The sequence below is a fragment of the Saccopteryx leptura genome, chromosome 9 (assembly GCF_036850995.1).
Source record: "Saccopteryx leptura isolate mSacLep1 chromosome 9, mSacLep1_pri_phased_curated, whole genome shotgun sequence".
NCBI classification, from domain to species: domain Eukaryota; kingdom Metazoa; phylum Chordata; class Mammalia; order Chiroptera; family Emballonuridae; genus Saccopteryx; species Saccopteryx leptura.
In genome coordinates this window covers 45,577,979-45,605,201 of record NC_089511.1, presented here as the reverse complement: position 1 = coordinate 45,605,201, position 27,223 = coordinate 45,577,979, and the positions used below count along the sequence as shown (strand labels likewise).

At 45.5% G+C, this 27,223-nt stretch overlaps 1 protein-coding gene across 2 annotated transcripts in view; it reads right to left on the bottom strand.

The window, feature by feature from the left end:
- SAMD4B (sterile alpha motif domain containing 4B) overlaps positions 1 to 27,223 on the bottom strand; it is a 45,670-nt gene that overhangs the window by 14,120 nt on the left and 4,327 nt on the right. For both annotated transcript variants that reach the window (XM_066348231.1, XM_066348232.1), the window contains exons 2-3: positions 13,553 to 13,956; positions 1,267 to 1,737 (exon numbers count right to left, since the gene is read on the bottom strand). In XM_066348231.1, coding sequence (XP_066204328.1) covers positions 1,267 to 1,737; positions 13,553 to 13,748 — 667 coding nt within the window. In that variant the 5' untranslated portion in view covers positions 13,749 to 13,956. The remainder of the gene's footprint in view (positions 1 to 1,266; positions 1,738 to 13,552; positions 13,957 to 27,223) is intronic.

Genomic DNA, 27,223 nt, shown 5'->3' with positions numbered 1-27,223 from the left:
CACTGGCATAGATGACATTTCACTGCCACTCCTTCCAGGCCTGCTTTATTTAACCAGTGCCCATCAAAGGAGGCCACCACATGGATAAATCTTAGAAACCTCTTGCCTTGAGTCACGCATGTCATTTTACCAAGCTTTAGAGACATCATTCTATTATCCTGTTCATTTAAAAAACTCACTGGAATACCTGCTCACCCCAGCCTCCAGGGTGCTTAGTAAGAGAGCCCCTTCACAGCCACTTAGTTTGAGGGCAGTGTAGTGGTCAGAGGCAGGCTCTAGTGGCAGACTTCCTGGGTCTGAACCTTGGCCAGTTCCACCACTTATTCTGTGTGTGACCTTGAAAACATGACTTCACCTCTTAAGTCTCAGTGTCCTCACCTGTGGAATGGGGCTAATTATAAGTTTGTGATGATTAAATGAGATCATGGTAAAAAGTGCTTGTATGAGGAAGGGGTGGGGGGGGGGGAAGAGTATAAAGAGGAACAAATATAAGGTGACAGAAAATGATTTGACTTTGGGTGATGCATACACAACATAATCAACAGTTCAAATGCTACAGAAATGTTTACCTGAAACCTATGTAACTCTTATTGATCATGTTAGCCTGTTAAATGTAATTTTCTAAAAAAAAAAAAAAAAAAAAAAATGGTATGAAGCACAGTCAATGCTCAGCAATGTTGCTATTACGAATGCACAGCAGCCTGCATTACAGCTTATGTGAACAGGCTTGGAAACAGATTTTTCAAAAACAGCACTTTTAGCCAAGCCATATACAAAAATAGCGACTGTTTGAGCTAGAAGGGGCTCAAATTAAAGTCATTAACTTAATGCCTTCAGAGACCAGGCAGGTATCAGATATGCCCAAAGGGGGAGGGGGTGTGGAGTAGGCTGATAGAGGCAGAGGCTGACTTGGACACTTGTGAAGGGTGTAAAAGGGGTGACCAATATTAAATTCCATCTTACTGTTGCCACCAGGAATATAGGCCTTGAACTGTCAGAGAAGTTAAAAGGTGGATTTTTAGGAAACAAATTCCTGATTCCTTATATTATCAAATTTATTTAAAAACAAAACAAAACCAAAGTTTTGTTGAGTCTGTAGGTCAGAGATAGCTCTGGGAATGCCAGTTTACAACCTCTACACTGCCTTGTAAGGTGAGGCCCAGAGAGGTTATGTGACTTGCCCAGGGCCACAGAGTAAGTAAAGAGAGAGCCCAGTCTGTCCCTTTTCAATTAGGCATGGCCTCCTGGGATCCACTACCCCATCACCTGCATTTGCGCTGCTCCCAATACTGTTGATGACTGGTGGCACTGAGCTGGGTGGATGGAAGGGCATGTGTCCATTTTCCCGGGGTGGCTTGTCTTGCCAACCTGGCCCTGCCTCCCCAGGGCCCAGCTCTGCAGGCCCACCCCACTCATCTGAGCCCTGTTGTGAGTGGTAAGTGGGCTCAGGCCGGGTGCGAAAGCCGCTAGCCAGCCGCTCTTCCAGATGGCTCAGCCAGAGGGCCAGTGAGTTGCGGTCCTCCAATGTGGTGGCTGGGTGGATGAGGGCATAAGAGAGCAGCTGGCGGCTCTCCTCAATGAAGGCATTGCTCTCAATTGAGTAGGCCAGCACTTTCTGCAGCAGCCTCATGTATTCCGACTTGGCCTCCGTGTTGCGTGGCTGAAGCAGGGGCAGGTGGGACAGCAGGAGAGACACCACCTTCTCTTTGGACTCCTGCTGCCACTGGCTGACGACTGCTGCAGAGGAGACAAAGACAAGAGAGAATGTCAGGGGAGCCAAGGCAGTGAGTTCCTTAAACCCGGAAGTGCCTATAACCTGCTTTCTCACCTCCGATCTCTTTTCCCTTCTTTTGTGACCCCCACTTATACAGGTGCTCGCCCTACTTCCAAATAATTTTTCCTGGTTTCATCACTCATACTTTCAAAAGCCTGCTGTAGCTCTCAATCAGCCACATTTGCTACTCTGGAATCTGATCTGAGCTACTTCTGCTATCTCCAGGGCCTACTCTTCTTGCTCTATCTTCAGGGCCCCTACCCACTCTCCCTACCCAAACCGCCTCCTTCCTTATTACAAAGGACAATGAGTAAAAGCCTGGGGTCTAAAATCACAGTGAGGACACCCCCCAACTTACTACCTAGTGACTTTGGGAATGTCACCTTGAACCTCACTCTGATTTCCTCACCTGAAAAATTTTGGAAATATAATGCTCACTTTAGTGTTGCTTTGAGATTCAATGAGCTAATAAAAAATGGAAAGTGACCTGGCATATAGAACACATTTAATAAATGCTTGCTCTTGTATAATTGGTCCCTCTGCCACCATATTTCCCCCCTCCAACCTGTTCCATAAACCCAGGCAAATTTACCTTCCTAAAGCAACTAGAATCTCAGGTACCTGACCAGGAAGTTACAGAGGTAACCAGCACCAACAGACTTAAGTTCAAGAACTCCTACCAACATCACCATTATTTCCAGGGCACTCCCTACCTCCTATTCCTCCAGATAAAGACTCAGCTCAGGATATCCCCATCTTCCCTGGGTCTCTCTGCATGCCACATTCACCTAAGCTTCTGCTCAGGCTACGATTCAAGGCCTTAGCCTATAACAATCTCCTTCCTCCTATCCAAATTCTATGTCTCTCTATTTTTTTTTTTTTTTGAAGTGTGAGGAGGGGAGATAGAGACAGACTTGTGCAGGCACCGAGCAGAACCCACCCAGCAACTCCCATCTGGGGCCGACACATGAATCAATCAAGCTATCCTTAGTGCCCAAGGCCATTGATTGGACCACCAGAGCTGTGTTCAGAGCTAGGGGCCAATGTTCGAACCAATCTAGCCACTGGCTGTGAGAGGGGGAGGGAGAGAGAGAAGGGGGAGAGGGAGGAGAAGAGAAGCAGATGGTCGCTTCTCCTGTGTGCCCTGCCTGGGGACCAAACCACGCTGGGCCAACACTCTATCCACTGAGCTACCAGCCAGGGCCAAATTCTATGTCTTTCATGACTGCCAAAACTTGCCTTCCTCTGGGAAGCCTTTTTTGGCTACTTCATGCCATAGTGATCTGGTGATGTCTCCTCCAAATCCCATGGTCCGAGGGCCTGAGTCTGTCCTGTGGAGATGAGCCAGGTTTCCCCTCTTGACCCAGAAGGTAGCTCCCTAAGAATAAGGACCCAGGCTGACTATATAAAGGATGTTTTGGGATGAACTGCTATAGATTTGACTGTCCTTGAAAACTCTGTTACTCCTTCCACGACTAGCTTAATAAAGTAGAGGATGGGAGTAATGCTGACAGGGCAAAGAAAAGGGACAAAGAATACCAATACTTGAGAAAATACATAATGATCAAGGACTGGGACCAAGTTTGCTCTCACTCAAGGGCAACTGAGCTAATACCTGCAGCCAAGGTAACAATTTGCAAACATCTAACAAGGTGGGTCTGAGAAATGAGCCATTGGGCTACTGGCAAGGTCCTGGAAACGGACAAAGGAGCTGTCTCTAACAGACAAAGCTAGGACTCCAAGGGATAGGCAATGAAAAAGGGAAAGACATGGCTTAGGTCCCTTCTCTCCCACTTAATGAATATAGGACTCTGGACAAAGGTGATCACTTCACTGAGTTGTACTTTATAAAATTTGGGCTCAGAATCATTCCTATGTGGCATGGCTGCTATGAATTGAGGCCATAGCACGGAGTAGTAAGTCCTCAGTAAACATTAGCAGTATCTAGTATCAGTTATTTTATCTTACCATGGTTCCTTCCTTTCAAATACCCAGTTGGCACAAGCCAATTCCAGGCACAGGAAACAGAGAGGCTGGGGATGGGCATGTATATAATAAAGGAGAGCCTCAAATTCTAGGCACCTGTAATTTTTTTTTTTTTTTGTATTTTTCTGAAGCTGGAAACGGGGAGAGACAGTCAGACAGACTCCCGCATGCACCCGACCGGGATCCACCCGGCACGCCCACCAGGGGGCGACGCTCTGCCCACCAGGGGGCGATGCTCTGCCCCTCTGGGGCGTCGCTCTGTTGCGACCAGCGCTACTCTAGCGCCTGGGGCAGAGGCCAAGGAGCCATCCCCAGCGCCCGGGCCATCTTTGCTCCAATGGAGCCTCAGCTGCGGGAGGGGAAGAGAGAGACAGAGAGGAAGGAGAGGGGGAGGGGTGGAGAAGCAGATGGGCACCTCTCCTGTGTGCCCTGGCCGGGAATCGAACCCGGGACTTCTGCACGCCAGGCCGACGCTCTACCACTGAGCCAACCGGCCAGGGCCTAGGCACCTGGATTTTAAGTGGGCTCTGATCTAGATCCCTCTGCATCTGACAGTGTCTCAACATAACATCCTTAGGGCTTAAATTCCAAGGATCTCTGGTCTCCTCTGCCCGCACTATAGGCTGACACCTGGCCACTGGGAGCCTTGCACAAAAACCCTTTTGAACCTCTTTTTTAATGACCTATTTAGAAATTATGGCCTAGGAATTCGCATGAACTCCTAATTCTGCTTAAATCTGTAGCTCTATGAAAAGACTCACACACAACTCCCAACTTTTGGCCATATATAACTGCACCTTTTCTTGGCCTGGGCCTCTCTGCACCAAACTTCCTAGAGAACCTTTGTTGAAGTGCCCAGGGATTTGTCCATTTATTCAGAGTCATCAATTCATGTTATGCCCATAGTACTGACCAAAACAGAATAGTAATACAGTAGCCTCCCACCTTATCCACTGGGAATATGTTCCGAGATCCCCAGCTGATGCCTGAAACCACAGATGGTACTACATATACTATTTCTCCTTCATACATACATACAATAACTAATAACAGAACACAATTTTAAAACTATATTGTAATAAAAGTTATGTGAATATGGTCTCTCTCTCCTAAAATATCTGATAACCAATCTGATAACTCTAGGATGGTTACTAACTGACTTGTGGGAGGGTAGCATATACAATGTGGATACGCTGGACAAACGGATGATTAACATCCCAGGTGGGATGGAGTGGGATGGTGTGAGATTTCATCATGCTACTCAGAATGGCACACAATTTAAAATTTATGAATTATTTCTGGAATTTTCCATTTAATATTTTTGGACATTTGACTATGGGTAATTAAAACCATGATAAGCAAAACCACACATATGGGGGTACTACTGTACTGTATAACAGTAGTAACTGAGCATTTACTATGTGCCAGACATTGTGTTAAAAACATGGTTGTTTTTCATTTTCATCCCAACCCTGTTTTAGCATCCTCATCTTATAGATGAGAAAATAGATTTGGAGAGGTGAAGTCACTTCCCTAAAATGACAGAGCCAAGATCTAAACCCAGGGCTGTTTGCCTCCAGAATTGGGAAGAACTTGACCCACAATCCTCTACTATCTCTCCAATGACAGGTCTCTTCTTCCCTGTCCCTGGCTTTCCATATCTCCTTCAGGACCTGCCACTCCAGGCTGTGAAACCTCATCCTCTCCATTTGTTTCTTCTCTTAAACCTGCTCCCATGACCACAAAGCTGTCTCTTAAGTCATCTCCATATCTCAAGATCTTCCCAAGGTGAGACAGGCATTCCTGACTTAAGGGAACCTTCACTTTTCCTACCCTCCCACCTCTATCTGGTACTGGATTACATGGGAAGGAACCCCCTGATACCTCATTTCCCTTAGTCCTTTAGCTTTTCGTTCTTGATGAGAGGAAGAAAGAGTGGTCAAAAATAGGAACAAAGTCAAGGACTTGCATCCTAGCTGTGTCATGCAGCTGTATGGGCAATATGCTTCCTTCTCTGTAAAAGAGGGATTATAGGGCTGTCGAGAGGATTTAGGGAGACAATGGAAAGCACCTAACAAAATCTTCCTACAGTAAGCACTCAGTAAGTGACTCAAAGATTGTTTTTTCCTTCTCCAGCAGTCAGCCTACCCTTTCAGCCCTACCCTGATGTTCTCAAATGCTGTTGTTTAGGCCTTCAGGGTAGCCAGAAGTATCTGGGACAGACAGAAGCCTTGTCTAGTCCCTCCCCCAACCCAGGGTACTGCCAGGACCCCAAGGGTAAGGGACACAGATTCTCCTCTGGTACTGCCAGGGGACGTGACAGAACAGCCTCAAGGGTTGGGCTCAATGAAAGACCTTGTTCTACTGTGGAGAAAGGGAAAAGTGGTTTTGGACAAATGGAAGCTGACCCCAGGGAAATGTGTTCATGTGTCTCTGTGGTGGTGTGTTGGGGAGGAGGGGCCTCCCATGACTGGGAAGCATCAGTGAACACTGGAACTGGTCCAAGGAATTTGCGCAGCCTCAGGCCCCTTGGGGTGAGCTCAGCTGGGGCTGCAGATGATGGGTAGTGATGGAACTTCTCATTTCCTGCCCAGATCAGAAAAGTCTGGCTCAGTGTTAAGGCAGAGCAGGGGCCCAATGAATACCTGCACAATTGGACCCAGATGGCCCCCTGGAAGGTAGTGGTGTCTATGTATATATAATGTGCTCTCTCTAGGATTCTCTGACCTCAGGTTACCCTGTCTTGTGATCTAGCAGAGTATACTGAGTAAGAGCAAACAAGCAAACTTGCTTGGATTAAAAAAATCCAGCTCCCCCCCAAGAAAAACAGAAAAAAAAGGAAAAATCCAGCTCTGGCCCCATGTACTAGGTCAACTTAATTATAGGCAAGTCTGTAACCTCTCTGGACCTTGGTCTCCTTTTCTGTTTAATGGGGGTAGTAAAATCCCCTTTATCACAGAATTGTGGTAAAAATTTAGCCAGACAATTGTGTACAGCATCTTGAACACATGTTAAATGCTCCACGCATTTGAACTGTTACTGTTCCTGGTTGAAGATCTGCAGCCCATGCTGTTTCAGGGTTAAAGGGAGCAATTCACATAGGAGGGCACATCTGAGTCTCCCTCTTAAGATTCCCAACAGGGATGGGGAATTTCATGTGGTCATTTACCAAAACACACGCGTCTCTGGTTCTACTGAGCTAGAAGCAAAACAAGCAATGATAAAATTCTGGAGGTGGGCAGATGGGGATGGGGACTAAGGAATGCCGTGATGCCAACTGCTGCTTCTTGCTAAGCTGTAAACCTGAACTTCACAGGCATGGAGAAGACAAGATAGACTACATATGAGTGCCCTTCTTGGCCAGGTGACAAGAGCTAAGTAGGTCATGACCCTGGGTCCTGGCAAATCACAGAAGCCAAATATATCTTGGACAGTGCCATAACAGCAAACTCATTTTTATGTGTGGGGCTGTTGCAACAATCATGCAGCCTCAGGTACCAGTTAAAGGGACTGGGGTTCGGCTCCAAACATGCCCTTCTCTGCCTCACTCCAGCTCACACAAACATGGGGGAGGCCAGGGACCCACATTTTTGATAAACTGTGTCAGTAGAACTTGAAAGGGGAGGGTGGAGGCATCTCAGAGTTGAGCTCTAGTGACTCACTCAGCCATGGCCCCCTCCTGACCTCAGTTTCTCCACCCAGATCCAGTGAGCCAGAAAGGGAGGGGCTTAAACCTGTTAGATACAGTGAGTCTGACTCAAGAGGACAGGAGGAGGAAAGAAATGCAGGAAATGTGGCCCAGGAAGGTATAGGACCAGGGAGGGAAGGGGATTTCAGCTTCCTTGGCCCCATCCTTCTGGTCCAAGTCAGCATCAGGGGAAATGAGAGACAGAATAACTGTTATAAGTCAAGGCAGGGAAGAGAGCACTGGGAGAAGAAACAGAGATGACAAGGGAAAACTTGGAGCCTCTCCTTGCTTGCTCCAGGGTGTTGTCTCAGATTCTGCTTTCATGAAACCAACACTGGCTGCCTGGGCTGTGGAACTTCCCAGTTGCATGAGAGGAAGAGACAGCCCAGACCAGAGCCTCCTTCCACAGCCCCCATGACAGTACCCCTAACAGGTGTCCCCAAACTATGGCCCCCTGAGGCCATTTATCTGGCCCCCACCGCACTCCCAGAAGGGGCACCTCTTTCATTGGTGGTCAGTGAGAGGAGCACTGTATGTGGCGGCCCTCCAACGGTCTGAGGGACAGTGAACTGGCCCCGAGTAAAAAATTTGGGGACCCCTGCCTTATCACCTCTCTGGGCCCATCTAGAATGAGCGATAGCATCAAGACAAGTGGTTCTCCACTGGGTGCACACAAGAGCCAGCTAGGGAGCTTAAAATACACCAGAATCTCTGGGGATAGAACCCGGGCCTCAGGTTCATTTAATAGAGCCTGAGTGATTCTGACATGAAGCCAGAGTTAGGACCCACTTACCTAGATCAAGTCCTATGCATTCCCTGCCCTTTCTAAAGGGCAGCTGGGCAGCTCTGATCTAAACCCAAACTTGAACCCAGGGTCTCCCTGGGAAAACAGGAGGAGGATGCAGAGTTGGGTGTGTTAGACAAGAAATATAAACCCAGAAAGAAGAGGACCTGCCTCACCATTCAGCCCTGCTGGCCTGAAGGGGATTCAGCCCTTCAGACCCTGTAATAGGAAGCTTTTATCAGAGAATTGGTGGATACTATAAACTCAAGATCTGATTTGTGAGGTAGGTGCACATCTTGGTGGGGACAAAAGGAAGAATTACTGCTTTAGAAGAATGTGCTGGCCTGATCTGTGGTGTTGCAGTGGATAAAGCATTGACCTGGAATGCTGAGGTCGCTGGTTCAAGGCCCTGGGCTTTCCTGGTCGAGGTACATACAAGAAGCAACTATGAGTTGCTTCCTGCTTCTTTCCCTCTTGCTCTCTCTCCACTCTCTAAAAAATAAATAAAATCTTAAAAACAAAACAAAACTGTACTGCACCAGACCAGGCAATAGTGCAGTGGATAGAGCATGGGACTGCGACACAGAGGACCCAGGTTCAAAACTGTGAGGTCGCTAGCTTGAGCAAGGGGTCACTTGGTCTGCTGTAGCTCCCTGTCAAGGTACATAGAGAAAGCAATCAATGAACAACTAAGGTGCCGCAACAAAGAATTGATGCTTCTATCTCTCTCCTTTCCTGTCTCTCTGTTTCTGTCACAAGAAAAAAAATTTGTGCTGGGCCCCCAAACAAAGTAATATGCATGGTTGTAACTCTCACTCTTTGGCACATTCTTTCAGAGCTCAAAAGATACTGGGAGAGTATAATAACCCTTTCACTGCCTAGATGGACTCTCAGGCCCAAGAGGGGTGGGGATGGCTCAGGTCTCAGGAGGTGGTCGCAGAACTGAATCTGGAAGTCCGAGGTGTTCTGATCCCTATTCTCATTTGTCCCATGACAAATAAATCATCCAGCAGGGCATCATCTTTCAAACTGCCTGGTCAGTAGAAGAACCTGGGTACTTGTTCCCAGTCCCATACACTCAGGATTCTAACTTAGTGGGTCCAGGGATCTGGATTTTAATAGTCACCTGCTCCCCCAGCAGGTGATTCTGCCAATGGTATAAGTATGGGAAACACAGGGAATGGGAAGGTCACATGAACACAGGAGGAAAAACAGAGGATGCACACAGCTTCTTTCATGAGGCAGGGAGGCTGTTCTACTTGAGGGTAGGAACGTGTCAGGAGACACAGACCTCCTTCGTCTTAGAGCCCCCAGTTTATTAGGAAAGAGGCATTCAAGACCCTACTCAATTTCTCTCTACTCATGCTTTGCTCTAATCCTGGCAGGCTTCCTGCTTACTCTCTGGCACATACCATGGTCCTCCCTCTCTTTTTCATTCTAAGTTTTCCCTACTTCTCCATTTATATAAGTATCAGCTTGTTATAGTCTCACCATCTGACATGGGACTTAGGATAAAAACCTTGAGTCATATATTCATTCATTAGTCAATTGTTCCATAGCAATCTCAATCCTAGCTAGGTATTACCTCCAACATACCAATGCAAAACATTCTGGATGGGCCTCAGGTTCTTTGTATAAGTGTATTATGTCTTTTAAGGACAATGTGACAACAAATACTGTAAATGCTCATAACTTCAAACTAGAAGTCCCACAGAATTCTAGGAATTTATCCTAGAGATGCTTAAAGTAGTGCACTGAAGCACTGCTTATAAGAGTAAGGCCAGAGCTCTGGCTGTGTAGTTCAGTTGGTTAGAGCACTGTCCTATTATGCCAAGGTTGTGGGGTTGATTCCCACTCAGAGCACATACAAGGATCAAGCAATGAATGCATAAATAGAACAACAAATCGATGTTTCTCTTTCTCTCTCTCTAAAATCAATTAAAAAAAAAAGTAATGCATGACTAGTGGTGGTACAGTGGACAGAGCATCAACCTGGGATGCTGAGGTTTCAGGCTTGAAACCCCGAGGTTGCCGGCTTGAGTGCAGGCTCATCAGCTTGGGCACGTGGCTGCTGGCTTGGCTTGAGTCCCCTGGTCAAGGCATGTATGAGAAGAAATCAATGAACAACCAAAGTGATGCAACTACGAGTTAATGCTTCTCATCTCTCTCCCCTCCTGTCTCTCTCTCTTTAAAAAAAAGAAAAAGAAAAAAGAAGAAAAAGAGTAAGGCCGAACATAGCATGAGGTAGAGCCCACTGGTTAAGATGAAGAGTTCTAAAGTCAAATTCCAGCTCCACCTCCACCCAGTTGTATGACTCCGGGCAAGTCACTAAACCTCTCCAGACCTCAGTCTCTTCATCTGAAAAATGAGGAAATAGGAAGATCTACCTCACAAAGCTGTTGTGAGGGTTTAATGAGTAATAAAGGCAATGCACTACTTGATACACAGGTATTAAGTGTTCTGTAGTCTTACTACTAAGCAGCCATTAATAATGATGAGGTATACATATATTTGCTAAATGTGAAATGTTTTTCAAGTTCTTAAGTAAAAAAAGCAAGATGGTTAATATGCAGTGTTCTATGTGTTAAAACAAAACAACGAAAAAGCTGGAGGGAGAATATGGATGTGCTTATATATGCACATATTTCACAAAATATACAGAAACTGGGAACGTGGAAGTCTGGAAGGGGGACCTCATTTTTCACCTTTCATATGGTTTGCTTTTACAAGTTTTGAAAACAAAGGCAAAAAATAAAACTGCTCTAATAAGTAAACAGTAATAAGCTATGGTAAATCTGATAAATAGCCAATATTGGCACCCAGTGTTCCTCACAAGCTGTGTAAGACACTGGCCTGCCTCAGAGGAACCCGGCTTTTGGGGCAGAGCCATATTACAACCATGAAACTCCCATCCCTGACACTAGAGCAGAGGGGAGTCCTCCCTGGTGGGGAAGAAGGGATGGGTGTCAAATGGCTGAGCTCTAAGCCTGCTACAGTCAAGCTGGATTATTACTGCTTACTGTCACCAGAGTGGGACTTAAGTTGGTGTAATTCCTGGCCCGAGGAACCATCCTCTCCTACAATCATTGTGCTTCAGTGAATTGTACATAAAAATTGGGTAACATAAAGACATGCGGGCCTGGGGAGATAAGGGAAGCCAGATAGCTCTGTGCCTCCCTTGATCCCAGTCCTAGCAGCCCACACTTATTCCCTCACCTATATAATGGGGATAATGACAGTATCTATCTCATGGGGTTGTTTTGAGGACTAAAGTTACTGACAGTAAAAACAACAACTGACATTTATGGAGTGTTGACTACCTGCCAGGCACCTAGTCTCAGGGCTCATAACCACCCTAGAAGGTAAGCACAAATATCATCCTGCAAGACAAGGAAACCAAGGCTTCGAAAGGTTGTTACTTGGTTATATGGCAAGTGACAGAACTGGGACTTAAACCTAGACAGTCTGACTTTAGAGTCACCAAAGAACACCGCTTCTGAAGATACAAGTAAAGCCAGTACTTGGCTAAGTGTGAATTATTATGGGGAAGAAGGTGGAAAGGGTCTAGACACACTTTATATGGGAATGCTAGCTAGTGGGTCACCCAAACCCAGGCCCACATTCAGGTGTATATGACTTGACCTCTTCTCTGGCCTCCATCTCTTCTACCTGTGTCCAAGGACATCAGATCTCCATCCAGGCCTGTGGGGTCCCAAAAGGCCAGAATGGCTTCAGTAGAGCCTCTTCAGATGGTTCTCTGGCTTAACTCCTGTTTATGCCCAGGGCCCTCGGGAGAGGTTCTAGAGAAACCCGGCTTATCCATCCCAATGCCAACCTCATAGGACACAGAGCACCTCTGCTGAGTGGTAAGAGATCTGATATGGACTACATCTAAATTCAAAACTCTATGGAAGCTGTTTATGTTTTAAGTCCAACTTACCATTAGGAGGTTAAGGATATTATAAGATGACTTTGACTTTGTAAGTCTGGAAGAGTTCTTTTTTTTTTTTTTTTTGAGACAGAGAGAGAGAGAGAGAGAGAGAGAGAGAGGGAGTCAGAGAGACGGATAGACAGGGACAGACAGACAGGAACAGAGAGATGAGAAGTACCAATCATTAGTTTTTCGTTGCGCACTGCAACACCTTAGTTGTTCATTGATTGCTTTCTCATATGTGCCTTGACCGTGGGCCTTCAGCAGACCAAGTGACCCCTTGCTCAAGCCAGTGACCTTGGGTCCAAGCTAGTGAACTTTTGCTCAAACCAGATGAGCCCGCGCTCAAGCTGGCGACCTCAGGGTCTCAAACCTGGGTCTTCTGCATCCCAGTCCAACGCTCTATCCAATGAGCCACCACCTGGTCAGGCAGTTTGGAAGAGTTCTAAAATACCCTCCCAGCTTTGATACGTGGAGCTTGCAAAATAAATTCTTACCTTCAATCCCCCTTTTTCTTTTTCATTTTATTTAGAAAATTAATTTTAACAGGGTGACACTGATCAACAAGAGTACACAGGTATAGCCTGACCAGGCAGTGGTGCAGTGAACAGCATGTTGGCCTGGGATGCAGAGAACCCAGGTCCGAAACCCTGAGGTCACCAGCTTGAGCATGCGCTCATCTGGCTTGAGTATGGGGTTGCTGGCTTGAGCATGGGATCATAGGTATGACCCCATGGTCACTGGCTTAAGCCCAAGGTCTCTGGCTTGAAGCCTAAGGTCACTGGCTCAGCTGGAGCACCCCCAGTCAAGGCAGGTATGAAAAAGTAATCAATGAACAACTAAGGTGCTGCAACTATGAGTTGATGCTTCTCATCTCTCTCCATCTCTCTCCCTTCTTGTCTGACGAGATCGGGCGCGTCCAGGGTGGTATGGCCGTAGACTCCCTTCTTGTCTGTCTGCCCCCCCCATGTTAAAAAAAAAAAAAAAAAAAGAGTACATAGGTTTCAGGTAAACTATACCTTATGTACTGTTGATTATGTTGTATACCCATCATCCAAAGTCAAATCATTTTTCGTTACTGTCAATCCTCCTCTCATAGGTAATGACTTTAGTCTGTTCCTTTCAGCCATCCAGACAAGCCACTCTATGTGATCCTTCCTTTGCTACAATCTGTACTGCCCTCCCGCAGGAGTCCTCCATTCCACTCCTGAGGACACCATGGCAGGAGACCCATGATGATAACTTGAGAGGTCAGGGAGTCCCCACCCACCTACAAGTCTAGAACCTACATTTCTTAGCACCACTGTTGGGTAGGCTACCTCAGCCATCTGATATCTATTCCTGTTCCAAGTCTCCCTCTTGTTTCCATCTCTGTGGATGGAGACTTACCAGCACTGTTGGCCTCTGACTCCAGCAGGTGGATGTCACTGCAGTCTGCCAGGGAGTGCTCCAGGCAGAGCTGCAGGAAGCGGGCCTGGGTGCGGGTGACCCGCTTCAGAAGTGAGAGCAGGGCCACTGTCTGTTCACACTCATTCCAGCCCTTGAACCAGCCAGCGAGGATGCCCACTTGGTCTCGGAACATCATGGTGCCGGGCCTGGGGCCAGGGTGAGGGGGACGGCGGTGGCGAGGGCCAGCGCCGTCACATGGTCTCGGCTCTGGGCTCCTGTTACCTCTTCCCTGAAGGCCAGGGCTTGAGGACGTTCCCTGGCGTGGTGGCAATAGGTGGTGGGGGGGAGGAGGAAAACTGCTCACATCGGGGGAGGTCTTGGTCCAGCCACGCCTCTCCAGGTTCCTGGAAAAGGAAGCAAGGGAGTCAGATAAAATGAAGGGGTTAGAAACTGACCTGGTGCTTGGGGGCACGGTCTCATGCCTTCCTCTTTCAGGGCATCCACTCTACTGAACTCCTGGGAGAAAGGTGAAGCCAACACCAGATACTAAACTAAACTAACTCTCCATCTAATCTCCAGATCCAGAGAAAAGTCTTGGTTGGGACTCAAGATACCTATTCTAGACTAATGAAAAGATGCTGTCCCACAGGCCTAGCTGTTACAGGGCCAAAAGACATAGATTTAAAGCAGAAAGTAAGTTGTTAAGGTTTTCCAAAAATGGGAAATAGGAGAGGCTGTACATTATAGGAAAGATCTGAATTAATGAAGTACTGGCCACAGGTGACTTGACTAAGCAGGCATGACTCCAAGAACATGGTATTTGGTGGTCCTGGCCACTTACTCCAAGAGTTGGACAAAGTGACTGCTCACCTGATAAAAGGATTCTATGGACTCTATATATTATTTCAAGCTAAGTCCCACAAAGCCAGGACAGGATGTGGGTGGTGAGGTGGTAACCCCAGCGATCTCAAGAATGTGGTTAGCTACCTGATCAGTAACTGTTCCTGGTGCCTAAGGGTAAGGGCGTTGACAGAGGCCTTTTAACAGAGATCTCCAACAGGCTGGAGGAATCTCATCTCCTCTAATCTAGCTTTACCATTCTATAAAAGGTGCAGCTCTGATGTCTAAGGTCGCATCTATCTACTTTGAGGTGAATTTCTCCCAGCCCCTTCTTCATTCCTCTGGAGACTAATCCTGACATAAGTCATCTGAGTTGGGAAGTCCCTTTGTCTCCCAGAGACACGAGGTTGTCATCTAGACACCTAAGAGCCAAGACAATGTCAACCTGAGGACAAGGGGGACATATCAAAAGTCAAAAACTCCCAAGCAAAAAAATGTCTAAATTCCTCTCTTAGACAGGAACTACAGAGCTCTGTCAACTGGGCAGACAACAGGCCTATTCTTCAGTTGATCACTTTCTGGACACTACTCTAAAACCATTTCCTAAGTGTCTCCAGCTCCAGGTCTCCACTCACATTTCCTGCCTGTCTTTCTTGCAACCAGTGCTCTTGGCTCCATTCCCAAACCACATTTGGCTCCATTCCCCTCTGGCTGCCAAGAGGACTGAGAATTCCACAGAGACCCACTGAACCTGCTGTGCACAGTGAGCTACCTGCTATCTCCTTGAACTTCCATGCTCCTGCAGAGAAGGGTTCTGAGGTACACCTGACAAAGGCTGTGACTAACCTTATTGGTCTTCTGTGGGACACCTAAATAGAGCAAACTGGCCTGGCTGTCAATCCCTTTGGATATATAAAGCAAGGGTGGAGGGAAATGTGTGTGTGGGGAAAGAAAATCTTGCTCCAAGTAAACAGACCTCCCAGAAATCTTTTTAAAAGGGAAATCAAATGTTGCCTCTCTGGATTAAAATCCTCCAATGACTTTCCATGAACTTAAATAAGATCTACACTAAACCTGAACCTCTTTTGTTGTCCTACAGGACCCTGCAAGACTCTGGTGGCTTCTCCAACCTCATTTTGTACCAAGTTCTTTCTTGTTAACTGAAATCCTCTTCCCCTGCACCTATCTATGATTGGCTCCTTCTTGTCACTTAAATCTCAGCTGATGTCACTTCCTTAAAGAGATCTTCCCTCACCAATCTAAGGAGTCTCGCTCTCAGTCACTCTATTATTTTTTTTTTTTTAAATAGACAGAAAGAGATGAAGGAACAGACAGGGAGAGACAGGAAGAGAGAGAAATGAGAAGTATTAACTCATAGTTGCGGCACCTTAATTGTTCATTGATTGCTTTCTCATATGTGCCTTGACCGGGGGGCTGCAGCTGAGCCAGTGACCCCTTGCTCAAGATGGCGATCCTGCAATCAAGCCAGATGAGCCCGCGCTCAAGCCAGAGACCTCCAGGTTTCAAACCTGGACTCTCAATGCCCACAGGGCCACTGCCTGATGAGGCTCACTCTATTATTTTTATTTTTACATTAAAAAAACTTTATTCTTTTTATAGAGTGGAGAGACAGAGAGAAGGGGAGGGGAGGGGAGGGGAGGGGAGGGGAGGGGAGGGGAGAGAAGGAGAAGGAGAAGGAGAAGGAGAAGGAGAAGGAGAAGGAGAAGGAGAAGGAGAAGGAGAAGGAGAAGAAGGAGGAGAAGGAGAAGGAGAAGGAGAAGGAGAAGGAGAAGGAGAAGGAGAAGGAGAAGGAGAAGGAGAAGGAGAAGGAGAAGGAGAAGGAGAAGAAGGAGGAGAAGGAGAAGGAGAAGAAGGAGAAGGAGAAGGAGAAGGAGAAGGAGAAGGAGAAGGAGAAGGAGAAGGAGAAGGAGAAGGAGAAGGAGAAGGAGGAGAAGGAGAAGGAGAAGAAGGAGAAGGAGAAGGAGGAGAAGGAGAAGGAGGAGAAGGAGAAGGAGAAGGAGAGAGGAGAGGGAGGAGCTGAAGGAATCAACTCCCATATGGGCCTTGACCTTACTAACCCAGGGTTTCAAACTGGTGACCTCAGCATTCCAGGTCAACACTTGATCCACTGTGCCATCACAGGTCAGGCCTATTATTTTACTAGTATTTCATTTCTATATAATTCAGCATCCTCAAATACCATCTTAATGTTTGTTGTTTTTCTCTTTCTACCAAAATACAAGTTATACTATGGTCATTCAGTGACATAGTACAACTTGACTGGCAGAACAATGGCACATAGAAGGTGCTACTATATATGTTCATGAATGAATGAATGAATAAAAAAAAGGTGAGCATGGAAGTCATACTTGAGATTTCTACAGCCCTAGGGGATAAGACAGAAGGAATGGCCTATAGCAGGGGTCCCCAAACTTTTTACACAGGGGGCCAGTTCACTGTCCCTCAGACCATTGGAGGGCCGGACTATAAAAAAAACAACTATGAACAAATCCCTATGCACACTGCACATATCTTATTTTAAAGTAAAAAAACAAAACGGGAACAAATACAATATTTAAAATAAAGAACAAGTAAATTTAAATCAACAAACTGACCAGTATTTCAATGGGAACTATGCTCCTCTCACTGACCATCAATGAAAGAGGTGCCCCTTCCGGAAGTGTGGCGGGGGCCGGATAAATGGCCTCAGGGGGCTGCATGCAGCCCGCGGGCCGTAGTTTGGGGACCCCTGGCCTATAGGATGGTAAAGGGATTTGAAAATATAAAGAAAAAAAAATAAAGGCATTGAGGAAAATTATCCTGGGGAAGAGAAGACTCAGAAGAAATTGCATAACTGATTTTGAATATCTGAAGGGGTAGCACACAGAAGAGATTTATTTATTTACTCCAGAGGAGAACCAGGGTACAGGGCTCTAGTGAGAGGCAACATGGGATATAGGAAATATTGGAAATCAAGAAAATTCAGTTCTAGTCTTGCCATCATGGATTCACTTTGATCTTTGAGCTCTTCTGCTCTTCTTAAAAATGTGTGAGATAAGCCTGACCTGTGGTGGTGCAGTGGATAAAGCACTGACCTGAACAATGAGGTTGCCAGTTTGAAACCCTGGACTTGCCTGGTCAAGGCACATACGGGAGTTGATGCTTCCTGCTCTTCCCCACTTCTATCGCTCTCTTTTAAAATGAATAAATCTTGTCTGACCTGTGGTGGCACAGTGGGATAAAGCGTCGACCTGGAAGTGCTGAGGTCACCGGTTCGAAACCCTGGGCTTGCCTGGTCAAGGCACATATGGGAGTTAATGCTTCCTGCTCCTCCCCCCTTTCTCTCTCTCTCTGTCTCTCCTCTCTCTCTCTCTCTCTGTCTCTCCCTCTCCTTTCTAAAATGAATAAAAAAAATTTAAAAAAAGACTAAAATGAGTAAATCTTAAAAAAAAAAAACTTTAAAAAAATGTGTGAGATAAGAAACTAGACTGGATCACACAGGACAAATGGGGTTTTACCTCACAGGCTAACTACAATAGATTGGTAATGGCTGCCTGGAACACTGTGATGAGGATCCTGAAGAAATGAAGCAATGGGGAATGATTAATCAATTGGGGCACACCTCAAAGAATGGGATATTATGTAGCTAGTAAAACCATGCTTGATTCTGACAGCAAAATACAAAAAAAAAAGGATATGTAATAGTGTTTAGGCTCTGGTTGGTTGGCTCAGTGGACAGAGCATCAGCCTGGCATATGAACATTCCAGGTTTGATCCCAGGTCAGGGCACATAGGAGAAGTAACCACCTGTTTCTCTTCTCCTCCTGTAGCCAGTGGCTTGATCTGTCTAAGTGTCAGCCCTGGGTGCTGAGGATAGCTCAGTTGGTCCAAGCATCAGCATCAGGCGCGGAAGATAGCTCGGTTGATTCAAGCATCGGCCCCAAACAGGGGTTGCTGGGTGGTTCCTGGTTGGGGCACATGAGGCTATCTCCCCTCTTCTCACTTAAAAATTTTTTTTTAATATATATAGTGTTTAATCTTTACTGACCTAGAGGGATGTCTGTAAGCTGCAGAGTACTACATACAATGTGATGTCATTTTTGTAAAAAGAAAAAGAAAGCCATATACAAAAACCTTTATATATTTTATATCTGAATATATGTACATGTATGTATTTATGTGTACTGTATAGAAAAATGTATAAAGGATATATCCTAAGCTGTTCATATGGTTACTTTGGAAAGGAGGAGAAATTATTAGCACTATATAATCTTTTTTTTTTTTTTTTTTTTTTTTTTTTTTACAGAGACAGAGAGAGAGTCAGAGAGAGGGATAGACAGGGAAGCATCAATCATCCGTTTTTCATTGTGACACCTTAGTTGTTCATTGACTGCCTTCTCATCTGTGCCTTGACCACGGGACTTCAGCAGACCGAGTAACCCCTTGCTTGAGCCAGCGACCTTGGGTCCAAGCTGGTGAGCCTTGCTCAAACCAGATGAACCCGCGCTCAAGCCGGTGACCTCAGGGTCTCAAACCCGGGCCCTCCGCATCCCAGTCTGACGCTCTATCCACTGCACCACCACCTGATCAGGTAGCACTATATAACTTTTTACTATTTCACTAGTTACAAATGAATACATTACTTCTGTAAATTTTAGAGGAATTTAATTAAAAAGAATTAAGGATACACTGTACTTTCTGGCTCAGTGAAAGAGTAAGTACTGTGATTATCAGTGTTTGCCCCAGAGGCAGGATGGATGAATGGCAGTTCATACACCTGAAAAAAATCAGTTTCCCTTCACAGCTACAGCATTTTGTAGCTTTTAGTCCCAAGGAGAAAGCAGCGGCCTCAACATAAGGAAAACATTTTAAATAATTTATCTGTCCAAGAATGGAACTGGCTACCACGTGAGGAGGTAATAAGCTCTCTGGCTGCTGGAAGTGGTCAACCAGAGGCTGAATGAACATCCCTCAGGAGTGGGAGGGATTCCTCGCCTAAGTGGCAACTCTTAAGAAAAAGGACATGTGCCTGAATAGGCGGTGGCACAGTGGATAGAGCATCAGACTGGGATGCGGAAGGACCCTGGTTCGAGACCCCGAGGTCGCCAGCTTGAGAGCAGGCTCATCTGGCTTGAGCAAAAAGCTCACCAGCTTGGACCCAAGGTCGCTGGTTTGAGCAAGGGGTTACTCAGTCTACTGAAGGCCCGTGGTCAAGGCACATATGAGAAGGCAATCAATAAACAACTAAGGTGTCGCAATGAAAAACTGATGATTGATACTTCTCATCTCTCTCCGTTCCTGTCTATCCCTCTCTGTCCCTGTAAAAAAAAGAAAAGAAGGACATGTTACTATTTCAGAGCAAACATTGTGTGATGGGAGGTTTGATATGCCAACAGCATTTATGCAAAAGATAACCAAACCCACAAACAAGCCAAAGTTATGACATTCTTTTCTGTAAACTCTTTTATTGGGTTATTACTTTTCCTAAGCAAAAGTCCCGTGTCCTCCCCAAATAAACTGCTTGACTAAACCATTAATCCAGTTTTTCCCAAGCCAAATGCTAGAAGCAAAGCCTTGGGACAGAGCATGGTCTCAAATATGATGCTTTACAAGGCCAGGCTTTAAAAAGGCTGGTGAAGACTACAGTGACCTGGGAAGCACATATTCTTCCCAAAGGGAGAAGTCACAATTTAGCTCTAATCAACTGCTGCCATGTGGGTACAGTACTGTTAGGACTTAGGTTTTTTTTTAAAAGAGGAGCCAGACCGAAAGAAAGGCAAAAAAATACACAGACACAGACACATACACATACATATTCACAAAAAGAGGAGCCAGAAATTTGGAATTTTAAATAAAATTCCCTTACTTTTAAATATTGGAAATTAATTCTTACATTAAAATATCAACTATTCAGAACAAAGTCTATGGCCTGTGGTCCTTTGACCAGATGGATACACACTGGTAAAAGACCAGAAGTCTGGTAACTATCCTCTACCTCTGCCTCTCTGGTTCTTACCTTTAAGGCACCCCCACAGCTCAGGGAACATGACTGAGAAGATCTATTGCCCAAGATGGGTCAGACAATTCTCAGTAAACACTGGGGTTTTAGGTAAGTCAGTTTTTCTTTTTGTTTCTTTTTTACACGGACAGAGAGAGAGTCAGAGAGAGGGATAGATAGGAACAGACAGACAGGAATGGAGAGAGATGAGAAGCATCAATCATCAGTTTTTCGTTGCAACACCTTAGTTGTTCATTGATTGCTTTCTCATATGTGCCTTGACTGAGGGCCTTCAGCAGACCAAGTAACCCCTTGCTCGAGCCAGTGACCTTGGGTCCAAGCTGGTGAGCTTTTTGCTCAAATCAGATGAGCCCACGCTCAAGCTGGCGACCTCGGGGTCTCGAACCTGGGTCCTCCGCATCCCAGGCCGACGCTCTATCCACTGCGCCATGGCCTGGTCAGGCAGGTAAGTCAGTTTTGAAAATGTAGAGTTAAAAAATAAATAGCTTCCCTGACCAGGCCATGGCACAGTGGATAGAGAGTTGGCCTGGGATGCTGAGGATCCAGGTTCGAAACCCTGAGGTCACTGGCTTGAGCATGGGCTCACCAGCTTGAGTGCAGGGTTGCTGGCTTGAGCATGAGATTGTAGACATGATCCTATGGTCACTGGCTTGAGCTCAAAGGTCACTGGCTTAAAGCTCAAGGTCAATGGCTTGAGCAAAGGGCTACTCGCTCTGCTGAAGCGCCCTGTCAAGGCACATAGGAAAAAGCAATCAATGAATAACTAAGATGCCACAACAAAGAATTGATGCTTCTCATCTCTCTCCCTTCCCATCTCTCTCTCTCTCTCTCTCTCTTTCTCGCAAAAAAAAAAAAAAAAAAAAAAAGCCTCACCAGGGTGGTGCAGTAGATAGAGTTGACCTAGGATGCTGAGGTCCCAGGTTTGAAACCACAAGGTCGCCAGCTTGAGCGCAGGCTCATCTGACATGAATGCAGGCTCATCCCCTTGATTGTGGAATCATCAACATGATCCCATGGTCACCGGCTTAAAGCACATGGTCCTGGCTTGAAGCACAAGGTCGCTGGCTTGAAGAAGGGGGTCACTGGCTTAGTTGGAGCTACCGGTCAAGGAAGGTATGAGAAGCAATCAGTGAACTAAAGTGCCACAACTATGAGTTGATACTTCTCATCTCTCTCTTGTCTCATACACAAAAAATTAAAAATGAATGAATGAATGAATAAATGTCAGCCCTAAAGGAAGGTTCCTATGTTCTGGACAGAAAGATGCTGGGGGACCTGGCCAGTTAGCTCAGTCGGTTAGAGCATTGTCCCGAAACACCAAGGTCAGGTTTGATTCCTGGTTAGGGCACATACAGGTAGCGACCAATGAATTCACAACTAAGTGGAACAAATGAATGCTTCCCTCTCTCCCTTCCTCTCTCTCTCTGAAACAAATCAATAAAAATAAAAAATGAATAATAAAGAAAGATGCTGGATGTTTGGTCTGGGTGATGACTGGAAGGACTGGCTGGCCTTCCTCCACCTCATACCCTGGTGCCTGGCAGCAGTGAGAAAGGAAGCCCTGGTTTGGTGAGACTGGCTGGCCAGGTAAGAGGCATCAGCACTGACTCTATTCCAAGGCATCTGACTGTGGCAGCATCTTACTGTGACGGATTCTAGTGGATCTGCTGCCAAATATCCATTCCCATCTTCTAGTACCAGCCCCATAAGTTCTCTTTGAAGAATTAACTATTGTTCTGGGATCCAGGAGTAAAGCCTGGACAAGAAAAGTCCTCCCTGAACTTTTGCTGGAACTACTGGGGAACCTAAGTCCTTGGTTAGGGTTGCTCAGATTACACATCTCCTGTATTACTGGCTGCCACTTTTGCTACCTCATAGTGAGAACCTGCCTTAGAATGAAGCCAACAGAGAGATGAAGGTAGACATCAGAAATTAAGGGAGAAAAAGAAAGAACTTTTCACATTTGAAAATCTGGATACAGCAAGTCTGAAGCACCCCTACCATACCCCACATTTTTCAGTTACATGAACCAATGTATTTCTTTTTGGCTGAGGCCAGTCTGAGTTGTGTTTCTATCACTTAAAGTTGAAAATGCCTTGCCTGACCAGGTGGTGGCGTAGTGGATAGAGCGTTGGACTGGAATGTGGAGGACCCAAGTTCGAGACCCCGAGGTCGCCAGCTTGAGTGCAGGCTCATCTGGTTTGAGCAAGGCTCACCAGCTTGAGCCCAAGGTTGCTGGCTCGAGCAAGGGGTCACTTGGTCTGCTGTAGTCCCCCAGTCAAGGCACATATGAGAAAGCAATTAATGAACTAAGGAACCGCAACAAAGAATTGATGTTTTTCATCTGTCTCCCTTCCTGTCTGTCTGTCCCTCTCTCTGACTCTCCCTGTCTCTGCCACAAAAAAAAAAAAAAAAAAGTTGAAATGCCTTGACTCCTACCGTATAAAACAGATTTTGCCATTGCTCTAGTCTCTTTGTCTTCATGTCACCAAAAAGGACCGCCTGTCTTTGAGGAAAGACAAGCAGGTAGAATCCCTATAAGCTGTCTCTCAAAAAGCCCAACAATATTGCTGCCACATATGGTCTCTAAGGGACCAAGTAACCTTCTTGGGAAGCATCTACTAATGCTGGAGGATGGAAAGTGGAGCCAAAAATTGGCTAAGAGGTTCCAGGAAAAAGTGCCCACTAAACTCCTTCTCTGCCCCAAAATGTGAGAAGCAGCCCACACACAGGACGCACCTTTGGAAGTCAACTCTCCACACTCAGAGCTACACTGGAGTCTGTCAGATCTGGCTAATATATGTGCTCTCATGTTGATCCTTACTTGCTGTGTAGACCATTGGCAAGTAAGTTAGTTTCTTCCTCAGTGAAGCTTGTTATAAGAATGAAATGAAACAATGTTTATAAAAATACCTAGCAAGATGCTTAGTATTAACTTCATACATTACACAGTCAGGTCACAGACACTAACAGCTTTCCATGGATGAGTGCATTGGATCTAAAACTATATATTTCATATCTATCTCATATATACTGCTCACAAAAATTAGAGATATTTCTAAAAGAATATGAAGTGATAAAATATCCTCTAATTTTTGTTATCCCCTAATTTTTGTGAGCAGTATGTTATGTATATAATATCCACATTTTACAAATGAAAAAACGGGCATATAGAAGGTTAAGTCACTTATCCAAGACTGTACACACAGCTAAACTGAGATTTTCAAGGCCAGGCAGTCTGGCCTTGGAACTCTTGGTTGTTCCCGAGAATAAGGCTACCTACGGCCTCCTCTAAGCTCCCTTCTAGTTCCTAGAAAGTTGGGCTGAACGGTACACCCTTTAATGCCAATATCTCTGGATAAATATGGGGCTCCTATTAGTCTTCTTAGCCATTTCTAGTCCTTCTACAGCACCCACATAGGTCTCTGAGTTACTCACATTTCATGAACAAGGTAATAGGCTAGTTACCTAAGGTTAACTCTCTGTCCTGACCTGAGAAGAACAAGACAATGTCAGAAGCCAAGGGAGCTCAAATTCTTTCTTGTAAATCCAACCAGTATTTTCAGAAACTCTTGAAATATGTACACAAACCATGTATACTATTGCCTTAGCCAAGAATGAGGCTTTTGTATGAATGGTCCTGGGGGAAAGGAGGGACAGAGAGGTGAGAAGCCAGGCAAGGCCTCCTGGAAGATAACAGGCCTGGAGAGCTCTGGCAGAGCTGAGCAGAGAAGCTGGTGTCTGTTCCCATCCCTGCCTCTTTTACTCCTCCCACCTCTAAATACACAACCTCTTCCCTCTAAAACTCTATTTCTGACTCTCCCTTCTCCATATGTGTATCCTCTCACTTGGTAATGTAATCAACTTCTACAGATTCAAACTATTACCTCTATGTGGACAACTCAGTAGTTCTTTTTTTTTTTTTTTGTATTTTTCTGAAGCTGGAAACGGGGAGAGACAGTCAGACAGACTCCCGCATGCGCCCGACCGGGATCCGCCCGGCACGCCCACCAGGGGCAACACTCTGCCCACTAGGGGCGACGCTCTGCCCACCAGGGGGCGTCGCTCTGCTGCGACCAGAGCCACTCTAGCGCCTGGGGCAGAGGCCAAGGAGCCATCCCCAGCGCCCGGGCCATCTTTGCTCCAATGGAGCCTTGGCTGCGGGAGGGGAAGAGAGAGACAGAGAGGAAGGAGGGGGGGGGGTGGAGAAGCAAACGGGCGCTTCTCCTATGTGCCCTGGCCAGGAATCGAACCCGGGTCCCCCCGCACGCCAGGCCGACGCTCTACTGCTGAGCCAACCAGTCAGGGCTCAGTAGTTCTTGAATCATCTTTGATTCCTTCTTCTTCCATGAGATCTAGTGATCCCGTCTTGATAATTCTTTTTTCTAAATGTAGCTAAACATGCCTTCCTTTCTTTTTCTTTCCCAAAACTCAAATGGCTCTGGGACCAGACTGCCTGGGTTGGAAATATAACCCCACCATTTACTATCTTCCTTAATTTGGGCAAGTGATTTTACCCTGTTGTACCTGTTTTCTCCTATGTAAAATGTATTTAATAATAGTACCTATTTTCACAGAGTTGTGAGGCATAAAAATACTCTCATAGAATTGTTAATATCATCCTGGATTCTTCTTTCACTAGTGCCATCAAGACCTGATTTCTCTATACCCCAAATATATCTGCTTCCCTTAATTTTTAATATCCTCACTATATTCAAGTCACCATCCTTTCTCATCTGGACAAATGTATTGCCTCCTAACTTGCCTCTTGCTTCCATTTTTGCCCGCTTTCCTTGCAGAAATCATTGAACTTTCTAAAAAGAAAAAAAAATAAGATCACATCACTGTCTTGCTTTAAAATCTTTCAACAGTTTCTCAATTCTCTTATTTGGCCTCTGACAACCTCTCCAAACCCCCTGTTCCATTTGCCTCACTTAAGCTCCAATCATTCTAGTTTCCTTGCTATTCCTTGAACACATCTCAAGGCTTCTGAACTTGCTGATCCACCTCTACCTGAAATGCTTTTACCCAGATCATCAAATGGCTGGTCCCTTCCTATCAATCAGATCTGGGTTTATGTGTGTCCCAAACTTCATCTCCCCAGAAGGAAGGAGACTTTGGTGTGCTATCATCACCAAAAGGTATTTCTTCAAAGGCTATCTCTTCCAGGACTGCCTAGAATATAAGACCTATGAGGGAAGGCAATACTGTGGCTGTATTTCACTGTTCCATTTTCAATTCCTAGCATAGCACCTGGAACGTAACAGTGGGAGGGATTCAATAAAGACTCGTGAAAAATTTCCCCAAACGCAGCAGTTCTTTCTCCACATGTAACAATGCTTTGATTAGGATGCCCCACTATCAGACCATCCCACAAATAGTGCCTTCTCATCTTTCAGGTTCTCAGGCTCAACTGTCACTTTCTCAAAGAGATCAATTCTGACCACCTGTGTACAATGGCCACCCTCATCCTCTCTTCCACATTACTGTTTTAATTCCTTCATAACACATATCACTATCTGATTTTTCTTTCCTTTCTGAGAAACAGAGACAAGGAAGAGAGAGAAAGGCGCAGGGAGAGTGAGTAAAAAGCACCAACTCATAGTTGCTTCACTTTAGCTGTGCATTGATTGTTTCTCCTACATGCCTTGCCTAGGGATTGATTGGACCTCGGGATCAAGCCAGGGACCTTGGGATTGTGTCAATGATTCTATGCTCAAGCTAGCAACCTCTGCGTTTTGAACTGGTGACCTCACTGTGCCACCTCAGGTTAGGCAGATTTCATTTGTTTATATATTCTCTCCCCCCTTCAGAATATAAGACCCATGAGATCGAACACTTTGGTTTTTTAATTCATTGCTCTATTTCGAGTACCAAGAAAAGTATTTCCATAAATTGTTTAATCACTAGAGACATTTGAGACTTGCACCTCTACACACTGCTGTTCTGTGACTTGCCCTCAACCCAACTCTATTCAACAAGTTTACACCAAAACAAAACAAAACAAAACTCTACTCACTACTTAACTCTTTCAAAGTTCTGGGCCCTGGAAACCCAAAGCTCAAGTAGGGAACTGAACCCGAGTAGTACTCCTGGATTCCTCTGCATAGAGGCCACCACCAAACTAAGCCAGCCATTTCATTCCTGTCTTTCCCAGTAAGATCCCAAAGGAAAGTCTGGTTGGATCAGACTAGCCATAAACTCTCTCTGGATCCAGTGATCAAAGATTGGGGCTAGTGGAACAGTGAGGAGCGAGATTATCATTAATACTTAGAAAGGTCATGGGATGGAATCACAGACTTATCTGGCTCAGCAAGTGAGAGAGTTCCAGGATAAAGAACCCAAAACATGTCTCTATGGATCTTCTGTCATCAATTCATATTTATTCAGGGAAGAAACTTCATAGTGGGGCTCTCAGAAAAGAGTTCTCTTTCCACTGAGGATACTAAGGAGGTAGGATTTAAGCCTGGGGTTGCTGAGTGCCATCTTTTTCCACCACAAAGCAGAAACCTGTTAAGAATGAAGCTGGTGGAGAGATGGTGAGACATTACTGGATTGTTTAAACTCCTGAAAGCAACTAGTTCTGAAGCCATCCTAGCTCTTGACTTTTTGGTAACATGAATCAATTAATTATCCTTTTTGATTAAACTAGTTTGAGCTAAGGTTTGGTCATATGAGCTTCCTCCCCCAGCACTGAGAAGTTATGTGCAGGGCATTCATTGTTCTAAGTACTTTATATGTATTAACTTACTTTCTCCTTATACTAATTCTATGAAGTAGGATATCATTATTATCTTCATTATTTAACTGTA